General features: G+C 47.8%; 1 protein-coding gene and 1 pseudogene across 1 annotated transcript; both read left to right on the forward strand.

The window, feature by feature from the left end:
• Positions 1-1,915: 1,915 nt before the first annotated feature.
• Positions 1,916-3,221, forward strand: LOC149369867 (uncharacterized). The gene is made up of 3 exons (XM_089576668.1): positions 1,916-2,006; positions 2,729-2,824; positions 3,081-3,221. The coding sequence occupies exons 1-3, from the start codon at positions 1,926-1,928 to the stop codon at positions 3,219-3,221; spliced, it is 318 nt and encodes a 105-aa protein (XP_089432794.1). The 5' UTR covers positions 1,916-1,925.
• Positions 3,222-9,187: 5,966 nt separating this feature from the next.
• Positions 9,188-11,381, forward strand: LOC149369868 (uncharacterized; annotated as a pseudogene).
• Positions 11,382-11,933: the final 552 nt, after the last annotated feature.

Consider the following 11,933-nt stretch of genomic DNA (forward strand, 5'->3'; position numbering starts at 1 on the left):
TTAGATTTTCTGCGTGTGGAGCGCTAATCTTCCTCTTTGTATTCTTCGTCTTCCTCTTGTTATTCCTCTTCTAACTCCTCTCGAAATCGCCTGTCAGTGATCAATCGTGAATCGCTCGAATCACAAATTACCATGATATTGCATGAGCGGCTGTGTAACCTAGCAGTTAGTATACAAGAAGCACATATACAGGGTGTCCCAGCTAAAAGTAACGAAGCTTGTAAAAAAGAGGATGATCCCTAGCCGAGTGAGACCAACTGAGGGTTGTTGCCAGTCGCGTGTCCTAGTCTGTAGTATTTTTTTTATTATGCAAACATGATTAATTAGCAGAGACTAATTAGCTAACTTTTTAATTATTGCCTACAGGAAGAAAGTGTCAATGCAGGAGTTGTGGATCCCTTAGAAAAATAACCGTTTGCCGTGTTTGCAGCCAAGTACCACTGATACAACTTCTTTTATTTGACTTAAAAGAAAGCCCGCGAAATACAAAAAGAGCCACGTGATAGAGAAGCAGTTTCAGCGCTCCCAGACGACCGGCCAAGCAAAGACATTCGCTTATCTTTGCAACGTTGTCCCGAACGGGTTCGGCGTTTTGCGATCGTTCCGAGATATACGCCAGCAACTCTCGTATCGCGGCGCTAAGGCGACCGTTTCTTCAGCGCGTGACGGTGCAAGTTAGCGGCCCGGCCACATTCCTATCACTCGAGGCGAGGTTACGTGTGAAAAAGCACTCCACGCGAGCTGCGCTTCACTTCCTTGAAAAGCAGCACCTGCTCACTTTCCATGACGCATAAGCAGTTCCTGGCGCATATCTCGCCGCCTCCTTAGGACGCCAAACGCCGTTCGGGACAGCGTTGCAAACATAAGCGGATGTCGTTGCTTGATCGCTCGTTTGGGAGCGCTGTAACTGCTTCCCTATCACGTGGTTCTTTTTGTATTTCGCGGGCTTTCTTTTAAGTCTGATAAAAAGTTGTATCAGTGGTACTTAGCTGCAAACAACGCAAACGATTATTTTTGTATGGGATCTACAACTCCTGCATTGACACTTTCTTCCTGAAAGCAATGATTAAAAAGTTAGCTAATTAGTCTTTGCTAATTAATCACGTTTGCATAATAAAAAAATACTGGAGACTAGGACACGCGACTATCAACAACCCTCAGTTGGTCTCACTCGGCTAGGGATCATCCTCTTTTTAACAAGCTTGGTTACTTTTAGCTGGGACACCCTGTATATCTCCAGTTTTATTGAATTGTCACGCCGTGGGTCTGAAGCTTAGTGGTTAGTGCACCTGGCTCTCGCCCAATGGACCTGAGTTTGAATCCCGCTGATTGTGAGGTTTATTTGTTTGTTCATTTTATTTGTGGCAGACTTGAAGGTCATGTTGCGTGCATGGCGGTCTCAGCCGTGCACCTGTAGCAGTGAAGCTACTGCTTCAAAAAAGTGCAACCACTGTTGATGATGGCACAGCCTGTCTGAATGCCGTCTGCCTAACACAGTGGTGCTAGACATGCCAGGCCAAGTAAAGCCGCTTTAGAAGTAAACTTATGACCGCCACTGTTTCTCATTTAGGCTGGCATGGGGTGTTATTTCACAAGTATTACTGTGTAGGAATGTGGCCGAAGTTACATTGCAACGAACAGCAGGGTTTATAATGCATGGAACCCTATTATCATCATGCCAGATCTAGACCACTACAATGTGTAGCAGCCAGGAAAATGGAGCACCCATCAACTCAGCAGCGAGGTTCTACTGTGCAAAGCTTTCACTGTTACCTTGACAGCAAAATACTAAATTTTTTTCATTTACTTGGTAGCCCACAATGTCAAACTGAACTCAGTTTGCTTTTTGCTTATATGTGCTGCTGAGGTGCATTGATATTTGTGTACTTCCTTGTCTTGTCAAAAAAGCATGCTCAGCCGAGGAGATGGAGAGCGCCGCGGACTGCCAGCTCCAGCTGCCTGGTGGGCAGGACACTGTGATAGGTTCTGCTAGGGATGATGGAAAGGTGATTGTGCATGTTCTTAAGTCATATAGTGTATCAAATACCATAGTAGAGTGAGTGAATGATTCTTAATTAAATTGGGGCTGGTACATAGTGAAATGGGTACAGTTTAGAGGATGATGCTAGCTTACAGTAGAAACTTATACTAGTCCCAGTAAGTGTGCTGAAAAGGGTAGTGTGCAAAGCATAGATGTGTGGTTTTCAGACAATATCATGTAAGGCACAGGTCAGCATTTCTAATTTGTCATTTTTGTGCGTCATTACCTGACGATGCCATAATGGGTCTGCAGTTATTCTTGTCCTGAGGAAATTCTTAGTACACAAATATTTTTTGATCATGAGGAGGCTGCCTTGTTCTGTCAGGTATGCCTGGTTGTTGGTATGTGAAATTTATTCTTATTTCAGAAGTTTGTTTGAATTAGGGCAGAGAACATTATTTCAACTTTTGGCGGTATTTGACTCGGAATGAAGAGAAGCTAGAACTGTCAGAAGATTGTACTATATATTTCATGTTGCACGCAAGCTATTTCTTTTTTTTTTCGAATTATAAGGCTAGAAATAGAAAATCTACTGATTTTGGACACTGCTCGCTGTAAAAGAGTGCATTCATGCCTACATAATTTTTATGTTTGTCGGCTGTTTGTTTTAAGTTATGAAATATTTAAAATCCCTTGATTCATTGCTGTTAATGTGTACAAATGCGAAATTCTCCATGTTTGCTGCAGGTCTATGCAGGCAGTGGGCTCTGGATGGAGCCTGGTGCCTGGCAGATGCTCCTGAGAGCACCAACAGACTCAATGTTCTGCCGCGGTGCTACTCAGGTCTTCTCGTCTCGCGCCTCGCCTCGGTTCTGCTGCTCTGACTGCTGATCATCTTCCTCTTTACAGGTTTCTTTATTTTATAATAAAGCTTTGGTTTGCCCTAAATCTGGTTGTCAGTATATATATCGTAGGGCATTACAGACCCTTTTGGCCAGCTTAATTGGAAAATATTATTAGTAGCAGGCGCTGCCTTTTTGCAACAGTGGAGGCTGCTGTGCCTTCTGTGGATCCCGGTGGGTCGGCAACGGCCGCCCAGAGGAAGCGCCTGTACGCCACGAGTGACTCCAGCAGCCAGGACACCGTTGTGTACGGTGATGACTACTCGACTCCCCGAAGTGATGACTCCTCGACCGACGATGGGTTTGTACCCGTCGTCAGTAAGAAGGCCAAGCGGTGACTGCGGAGACAAACTGAGTCGACGTCAACGACGTCCTCAAGTACGGATACGGTCATCACGGCGCGAAGTGCCGAGGCCCATACAGCCTTGTTCGTGCCATTGGAGCCAACAGAAAACTTGAATCTCCTGAACAGGCAAGCCATCTCCGTATTCCTTGAAAGCCTTGTACCAGGAGGGATTAAAGACGTTCGAGTTAACCCGCATAAGAACATCATTGCCATTGATGTCATGAAGCGAAGCGAGCTGGACAGTTTGGCCGCCATCACCAAGCTGGGAAATATCAGTGTACGCCCACTTATTCTACAAGACAGCGGAACCACGGCTGGCGTAATTTACAACGTCGACATCGCTATCCCTGACGCCGACTTGCCCATATTAATCAAGCCGGCAACCAACAGCATTTCTATAATGCAAGTTAAGCGCCTTGGAAGGTCTACATGCACCAAGCTGTCTTTCAAGGGTGACTGCATTCCATCATACGTGAAGGTGGGGCACTTTCGTCACCCAGTTCGTGCATTCGTACCTAAGCCGCTACAGTGCCGGAAGTGTATGAAGATTGGTCATGTGAGCGGGGTCTGTCAAAACACCATTGTGTGCCCAAAATGCTCTGAGCCACACAGCGGCGACAGTTGCCGCGCGACTGCCTTTGAAGCGCGCCAATTGTCGTGGCCCTCACGCTTCTTCCTCGAAGGACTGCCCTCGCCTAAAGACAGAGAGGGCGTGATCATGGTGCGTGATCATTCCACCCAAAGAGAAGCCGCTGCAAAGGTGCGACGACGTCGTTCGCGCCGCCGCCGAAGGTCGTTGAATGAAACTAATACCTTCGAAGAGAAGACTCCAAGCGGCAGTGCAGCTTGTCCGCCTCCACCGACAACAAATCAGGAAAGCCTGGCAACTCGTCAAACACGCCCTGCTGCCTCTGACACAACGTGGCCACCACTACCAAAGCCTAGAGCACACACTTCGTCCGGTACGTTGCCGCACCCCATGTCTGCAACACCTACAACTGATCCGGGCAAAAGGCACGATTCCGACCACGGCCAAGATATACAAGTGATTGCAGTGCTAACGTCACTGATGAATGTTATGCGTGCTCTGCTGTCCGGCTTGCGCACGCCAGCAGCACATAACGCACTGCAAGTACTGGACGCGCTACAGCCAGTTCTTGCAGCTCTTCATTAGAAGGCACCATGGCTCCCCCGGAACAATCTTTTACGAAGAAAGTCAAGGAAGCTTTTATTTTTCAGTGGAATGCTCGCGGGCTCCAGTCCCGGATTTCAGATATTCGAAATTATGTTTATGAAAACCGCTTCCCCATTCTTGTTATCTGTGAATCGAATCTACCCAACATTTTGCGATTATCCGGTTATGAAGCTTTTACTTCCCCCACGCGCAACAGAACCAGCAAAGTCATCGTCTACATTCGACGTGAACTTACATATGTGCATCATTCGGTTCCCCCACACAATGACAACCAGTATGTTTGCCTCACAGTGAAGAGCCGTGACCTCACGTTTACGCTTTTGGCTGTGTACATGGCGCCGTCAAGCCGCTTTGACGAAAAAAGGTTGAGTGATTTGATGCAAGCCACCTCCGGTCCATGGGTGATTATAGGTGACTTCAATGCTCACCACACCATGTGGGGAGGCGTTAGGATGAACCTTAGTGGAAGGAAACTCGTCTCCTTCGCCTCTGACCACGGCCTCCAGTGCCTAAATGACGGAACCCCGACGTATATTCGAGGGGTGACCTATAGCAGCTGCCTAGATTTGACTTTCGTTTCGCGATGCCTAACCAACAACGTCCAATGGTTTTCTGATGTAGAAACCCATGGCAGTGACCACATCCCAACCTACGTGATTTTTACCGGCCATTGCACGTCTCGCTCTGCCACACGTATGCAGCGCATTGATTGGACAGTTTTTAAAGCGCGTATGGAGGATGCATGCATGGAAGGATTCTCGACAGGTCTTGAACAAAAAATTAAGGAGGTCATGGAGAGCGCAACGTGTTGCTACAACCCCGTCGCAAAGTACACCGACTTTGATATTGAATTACAACGACTGCGGGCGCTACGGCGCAGGGCAGAGCGCAGATACCGACGCACAAAGTCGCGCTTAGACCTCAGAGATGCAAGACGCCTGCAGAAGAAAATCGAGCGCAGAATTCAAGCCCTGCAGACACAACGTTGGAGAACATTTTGCGAGACACTTAACCCACGAAAGCCTTTGTCACGCGTTTGGAATGTGATCCGTGGCCTTCGTACGTCCCCTCAACAGCGCCACCCGTTTAAATCCCTCGCGCTCCACCAAAAACGCAGCGAGGTCGCGGTAGCCGAAGAATTTTGCGCAAGGATAACAGGCCAACCGAACCCATCCACAACGCTGCACTGCAGTGATGTTCCACCCTCGCGGGATTCACGAATGGATAACTTGTTCTCCATGGAGGAACTTGACGCTGCGCTGGCTTGTTGCAGAAGGTCGTCATCGCCGGGGCCCGATGGTGTGACATACTCCGCGCTCGCCAACCTTGGCCAAGAGGCTCGACGGGTTCTTCTGGACACATACAACAAGTCATGGTGCGAGGGCATAGTTCCTAATGCATGGAAGACCAGTCGTCTCGTACCACTCCTTAAACCGGCAAAATCACCACTCGACATTTTAGCATACCGACCAATTGCACTCTCCAGCAGTGTCGGGAAAGTCATGGAAAGAATGTTGTTAACACGCGTGGAATGGTACCTGGAGCGATACCAAATTTACCCTGCATTTATGTCTGGGTTTCGACGTGGCCGCTCTTCCATTGACAATTTGGTTGACCTTGTATCGTCCATCCAGCACCAAAAACACTTGAAAAGATTGACTGCGGCACTATTCTTGGACATCAATGGCGCCTACGACAACGTAACGCGTCAGGCCATTTTGGACGCATTAGAAGCTGCTCAGATTGGAGGCCGCATGTTCAGCTGGATACGCAGCTATTTGTCAGGAAGGTCGTGTTTTGTCCAGACTGAAGACGGACCAACCTCTTCGCATCTAAATTCGCGCGGAGTCCCGCAGGCTGGAGTGCTGAGCCCAACTCTTTTCAACATAGCTCTCGTCGGCCTGGTTGACTCATTGCCACAATCAGTGCAGATCTCAATATACGCCGATGATATCTGTATTTGGGCATCAAGCGTGACCCGTCCCCAAGTTCGTGCGAGACTACAAAAGGCGGCAACGATACTGACGTTATACCTTCGTCAGCAGGGCCTAAATATTTCAACCGAGAAATGTTCCCTCGTGGTGTTCACGCGAAAAAAAATGACAAGTTACCCCATATATATTAATGGCAACGCCATTCCCTATGAGAAAATCCATCGCTTCCTTGGCGTTGTTATTGATAGGAACCTCTCGTGGAGTCCCCATCTTTACGACATGCGAAAGAAACTGACAGCGATTGTTCATATTCTCTCCTTCCTCGGGGGAAAGTCCTGGGGTGCATCTGTACGCTCGATGCTTCAACTGTACCGTTCGCTGTTCCTGGGATACATGCGGTATAGCTTTCCCATTTTAAACAATATCAGAAAGACAAACCTTCAGACACTTCAAAGTGTTCAAGCGCAAGCTCTACGAATCTGCCTTGGGCTACCTAAATGTGCCTCAACGGCAGCCACTATTCTTGTCGCTGGGGAGCATCCTGTTACTTCATACATTGCTGTTGAAACCATGAGAACACACATTCGGCACCTCACGCGAGTTCCGAGTCATCATCTTGCAGCTCTTCCCGTACTCAGACCACATACTGCATTTGCAAAAGTAATTCAAGCTCACCGTGCCTATCTTCCTTCGCAGTTCGCCCACCCATCAAGATCATGCTCACCCATATGGAGTCTCCATGAACCCCGGGTGCACCTATCTATTCCTGGAATTAATAAGAAATCTGATTTATCATTGCCTGCTCTCAAGCAACTGACACTGCATCATTTGCATTTTAACCATACACACCGCATACATGTCTACACAGATGGCTCAGTGACTTCAACAAGCTCTGCTGGGTCTGTGGTGATACCGACCAGGTCTATTTTAATGAAGTTGAGGACTACCTATCTCACCTCTTCAACTGGTGCAGAACTAGCTGCCCTATGGGCTGCAGTTCAGTTCATTAGTCAGGAATCTGCACATGACTGGACAGTGTTCACCGACTCTAAAGCAGCCCTTCAAGGCCTGCAAACTGCACTACGCCGTGGGTCACACGAACAACTCGTTGCCGAAATCCGCAAGCTCTACCATGACGCCACATTGAAAGGACACAACATAATTTTCCAGTGGATGCCGGGCCACTGCGGCATTCATGGCAATCACCAGGCTGACGAAGCTGCCCGTTCTGCCCACGATGACGGAATCCCCGTTAATATCCCCGTAACGAGAGCTGACGCAGCGTGTGGGCTTCGTTCCTTGAGGCTGGAGCTCACACTTTCAGCGTGGAACTCTGGTGAGTTGTGCAACCGTTGCCTCAGGACTTTGGACCCTGGACTGCGCCTCCGTCTTCCGTGTAATGTAGCGCGTCGTGAAGCAACACTACTGTGTCGTCTATGGCTCGGTGTTGCCTTCACGAATAAGTATGCTTTCCGGATGGCGATGGCCGACAGCCCTTCTTGTGTGAACTGCGCCTGTGATGAGACAATCACCCATATCTTGTGTGAGTGCCCTGCCTTTGTAGCCGAAAGACATAAGCTGCGGTGTGCTCTGGACCGCCTGGACCCTCGCCCTTTCACAGAGGCCAAGATCCTCGGTCCGTGGCCACAACAGTCAACTGCCATCAAGGCTTACAAGGCACTCTTTCGCTTTTTGAGAGCGACTGCCTTAATCGACAGACTGTGATTATTTCCCTTTACTTCTCTCTTTCCTCTTTAATTCCCCTCATTCCCTTCCCCTGTGCAGGGTAGCCAACCGGAATTTTTTCTGGTTAACATCCCTGCCTTTCCCTCTCTCTCTCTCTCTCTTGCGATGCACTAAACGAAGAAGCTATGTTATCATGCGCAATGTGCAGCACACATTTCTGAGTGATGAAAAAACTTATCTATGGTGCGCCATTAGGACTGGCGTCCCTCATTAGGCCTAACACTATCCCGATACCTGCAAGCAGGATCTGTGCCAACAGGCCGACACCAATAGAACCAACAGGTCTGACACCGACAGGTCCATCACCATCAGGTCCATCACCATCAGGTCCATCACCATCAGGCCCATCACCATCAGGCCCACCACCATCAGGCCAATCACTATCAGGCCCATCACTATCAGGCCCATCACCAACAGGCCCAAATTACGGGTTCCTTCAGCCTTCAGACCGATAGGCTGAAGGAATTTTTGACTGGGGGGGGGTAAGAACGGTAAAAAAGTGAGGGAAGTTACCTTGATGCCTCCCTCGCCACGGAAGATGGTGCCGCGTCATCGCGCTGTTCCTGCTCTTGGTTGATGCACGCGCGGCGTTAACCTTGAAATCGCTCTACACAGTTCGATGGCAAGAGCTTTCGCCTGCCCCATGAATACCCGCACGAAGCGACCAGTCTTTAAGCACTGTCTCGTTGCATGGACGGTGACAGAGCGAGCGTCGACAGCTCCTTCGCTGAAACTGCGCTGGAGTACGGACATCGACAGCATAAGTCGCCAAACCGCAAGCCTTTTGCTATTGTCTTGTATCGCGAGCACGTAGGCGAGATAGGCGAAATTTTCTGCAAACCCAAACCCTGAGCGACGCATTGGTTCAACGGCCTTCCTGTCATCGCGGGAAGCCATCACATATAGCTCGATCGTCACCGTGAATTATCGCCACATGCAGTTAGCGCTTAAAAGAAACTCAGGAGGTACAAATTAGCCCGAAGTCCTCCACTACGGCGTCCCTCATAGCGCTTTGGGATATTAATCCCCACAACTTAAATAAAACGTTCCGTCATATATGAGTCAAAATCATTAAGCACAGCCATGCCTGGCATGTTTTTTAAGCACAACAACTCGGTTTTCAATATTGGTTTCGTGCCTCTGTCACAGGACCAGCCACTGTATCCAGGGTCGAGAATAACTGTGGCTGAAAGCCTTCTACTCATGGGGCACAGCCTCCACCATGACTCATCAAAAGCAGCCACTGAGAGCCTGCTAAGCTTGCTCGAGGCACATCTCCCAGAAGGCACACTTTTGCCAACAACGAAGCATAAATTTTTCAAACATTTTAGTGGAAGCGGTGAGAATAGGAACAAGCATTTCTATTGAAACAACTGTTTGAGCTACATCGGAGAATCACAAGTGGCACAGGTGGTGTGTACAAAATGCGGCATGCAGCACGACGTTGGTGAACTTATAAAGTCATATTCGTATTTTTTTATGATGGACTTGGAGTCACAGATACGCGACGTGCTGAAAACCAGTCAGCTGAAAAGTGCAAACCATGAAATTTCTTTAGACGTCAGTGATATTACTGAGAGCATTGGCTACAGAAAACTTCCTCTTGGACTGGATGACATAAGGCTGACATTCAATACAGATGGCGTGCCCCTTTTTGAGAGCAGTAGCTTTGGGATTTGGCCACTGTTTGCCCAAATTAATGAGATCCCATATAAAGACAGGATTTAAAAACTTCTGCTGACAGGTTTGTGGTTTGGTCCACGCAAGCCTGTCATGAACACATTCCTCCTGCCTTTTGTAAAAAAAATTAATGAACTCTCCGCAACCGGAGTAAGATGGCAGAATTCAAAAGAATATGAAAAAATATCCAAAGTCTTTCCTGGCCCGTGCACTACTCACAGTGTCGCCAGGTGTGAACTAATGGGGATGACCCAATTCAATGGAAAACATGGGTGCAGCTGGTGTGAAGAACCAGGGGAGGTGGTTGCTCGAGGCAATGGTCATTGTCGAGTTCATTCTGCCCCATTATCTGTGCCCAAGCTGCGCACACATGAGTCATTTGCTCAGCATGCCTGCAAAGCCAGAACGAAGCGAAAAAAAGTAAGCTGTGGTGTCAAAACTACAAGTGTCCTCACACTTCTTACATATTTTAGCTTTTGTTCTGGCTTTGTAGTTGACTACATGCATGCTGTATGCTCTGGTGTGGTAAAAGCCACAACACTCATTTGGCTGAAATCAGGTATACACAAAGGCTTTCGTCTCCGCAGCTGCCAAGAAGTAGATAGACTTCTTTTGAGCTTGTCTCCCGTTTGGGAGTTGTCAAGACTGCCAAGATCACTGAAAGACGTAAAGTATTAGAAATCAGCTGATTGGCGCAACTGGCTGCTTTTTTATTCTCCGGTGGTGCTGTCTAGTTATATCCCATCCAGAAATTTTCGGCACTGGCTGATGCTTGTTGATATGATGCATTACATGCTTGGTGAATGTGTCACACTTGAAAGCATGAAAGAATTAAAGCGTCATATGTTTCGTTTTCTGCAGGAGTATGAGGAGCTGTATGGAATCAGCAATATGACGTACAATTCTCATTTGCTTCTGCATATTGTCGACACGGTTCAGGAGTGGGGTCCATTATGGGGCTCTTCAATGTTCCCATTTGAGTCAATGAATGGAAGGCTTGCAAGAATGGTAAGGGGGCACACGGTACCCTGAGAGACAAATTACTGAAAAATTTTCTTTAATGCAAGCTCTTCCAATTCTGTGGCATCGAGTAACAAAGGAAAATGCTGGTGCTGACCAGTTGTTCAGAATGCTGACGAAAGGATATAACCTAAAAAGGCGTTCTGTAGCTACTGGTGGAGTTATTTTCTATAGAAAAGCAGCACTCAAAAGTGACGGTGCCCACTATAGGAAGATGGGAACCGGTTCACTGGTGCTGTGCACAGCTGACTTGGACAAGTCGCGACAGATTAACTCCTTTGTGTACATTGATGGTGTCTTTGGTAGTGTCATTGATATTATTGCCATTTGCCCTGAGGGGCATCTGAAATATGAATGCCAAAGAAGGATTGCGCTGCAAATTGAAGTATTCAGAGTTGCCAGGAAGCTGCTGAGTGCATTCTGCAATAACAGCGGTGTTCAATTCGTGCAGGCTGAAAGCACTAGTGAATACAGAACATCACCACTTTCATCATTGAAAAAATGTGTTGCCATAGTTTGTGAAGACATTTTTTATTTTTGCACATTGAATAATAAGCTGTGTCTTGAATCTACCTAAATGGCATGGCCTTGCAGCAGTGGTAAAAATCTGGTTATTGCGAAGGAGGCTAGTTACCATAATATATAGTTCTCATGACCTGAGCTGCTGTAGATGGAGCTCAAGTGATGCCAACAATACATTATGACCTGTTTGCACTAGCTATTGCCCCTCTATACCTGCAAGAGTCCCAACCTCATCTGCCCACGTGACCCTCTGTTACCCCCTGCCATACTTCCCTCTGGTTAAAATCCACTGTGAGACCATAATCAATGAGTTCATTACAAATTCATTTTATGCTTTTACTCAGGCTTGTTTGGTTTATCGTTTATGGGGTTTAATGTCCCAAAGTGACTCAGGCTATGAGGGACACTGTAGTGAAGGTCTCTGGCAATTTCGACCACCTAGGGTTCTTTAACGTGCTCTGACATCGCACAGTACATGGACCTCTAGAATTTCGCCTGTATCTAAATTCGACTGTCACGGCTGGGATCGAACCCACGTCTTTTGGGTCAGTACCCAAGCGCCATAACCACTGAGCCACCGCGGCGGCTGCTCATGCATGTGGTGACA

Source organism: Amblyomma mixtum, chromosome 1 (genome assembly GCF_055824585.1).
Source record: "Amblyomma mixtum isolate Tamu chromosome 1, ASM5582458v1, whole genome shotgun sequence".
NCBI classification, from domain to species: domain Eukaryota; kingdom Metazoa; phylum Arthropoda; class Arachnida; order Ixodida; family Ixodidae; genus Amblyomma; species Amblyomma mixtum.

Excerpts from the sequence above, each read along its gene's own strand:
- LOC149369867 (XM_089576668.1), top strand. The coding sequence starts at position 1,926 with ATGGAGAGCGCCGCGGACTGCCAGCTCCAGCTGCCTGGTGGGCAGGAC. Across the intron at positions 2,007-2,728 it reads CTGCTAGGGATGATGGAAAG|GTCTATGCAGGCAGTGGGCT; the intron begins GTGATTGTGCAT and ends TGTTTGCTGCAG. Across the intron at positions 2,825-3,080 it reads TCTGCCGCGGTGCTACTCAG|AGGAAGCGCCTGTACGCCAC; the intron begins GTCTTCTCGTCT and ends ACGGCCGCCCAG.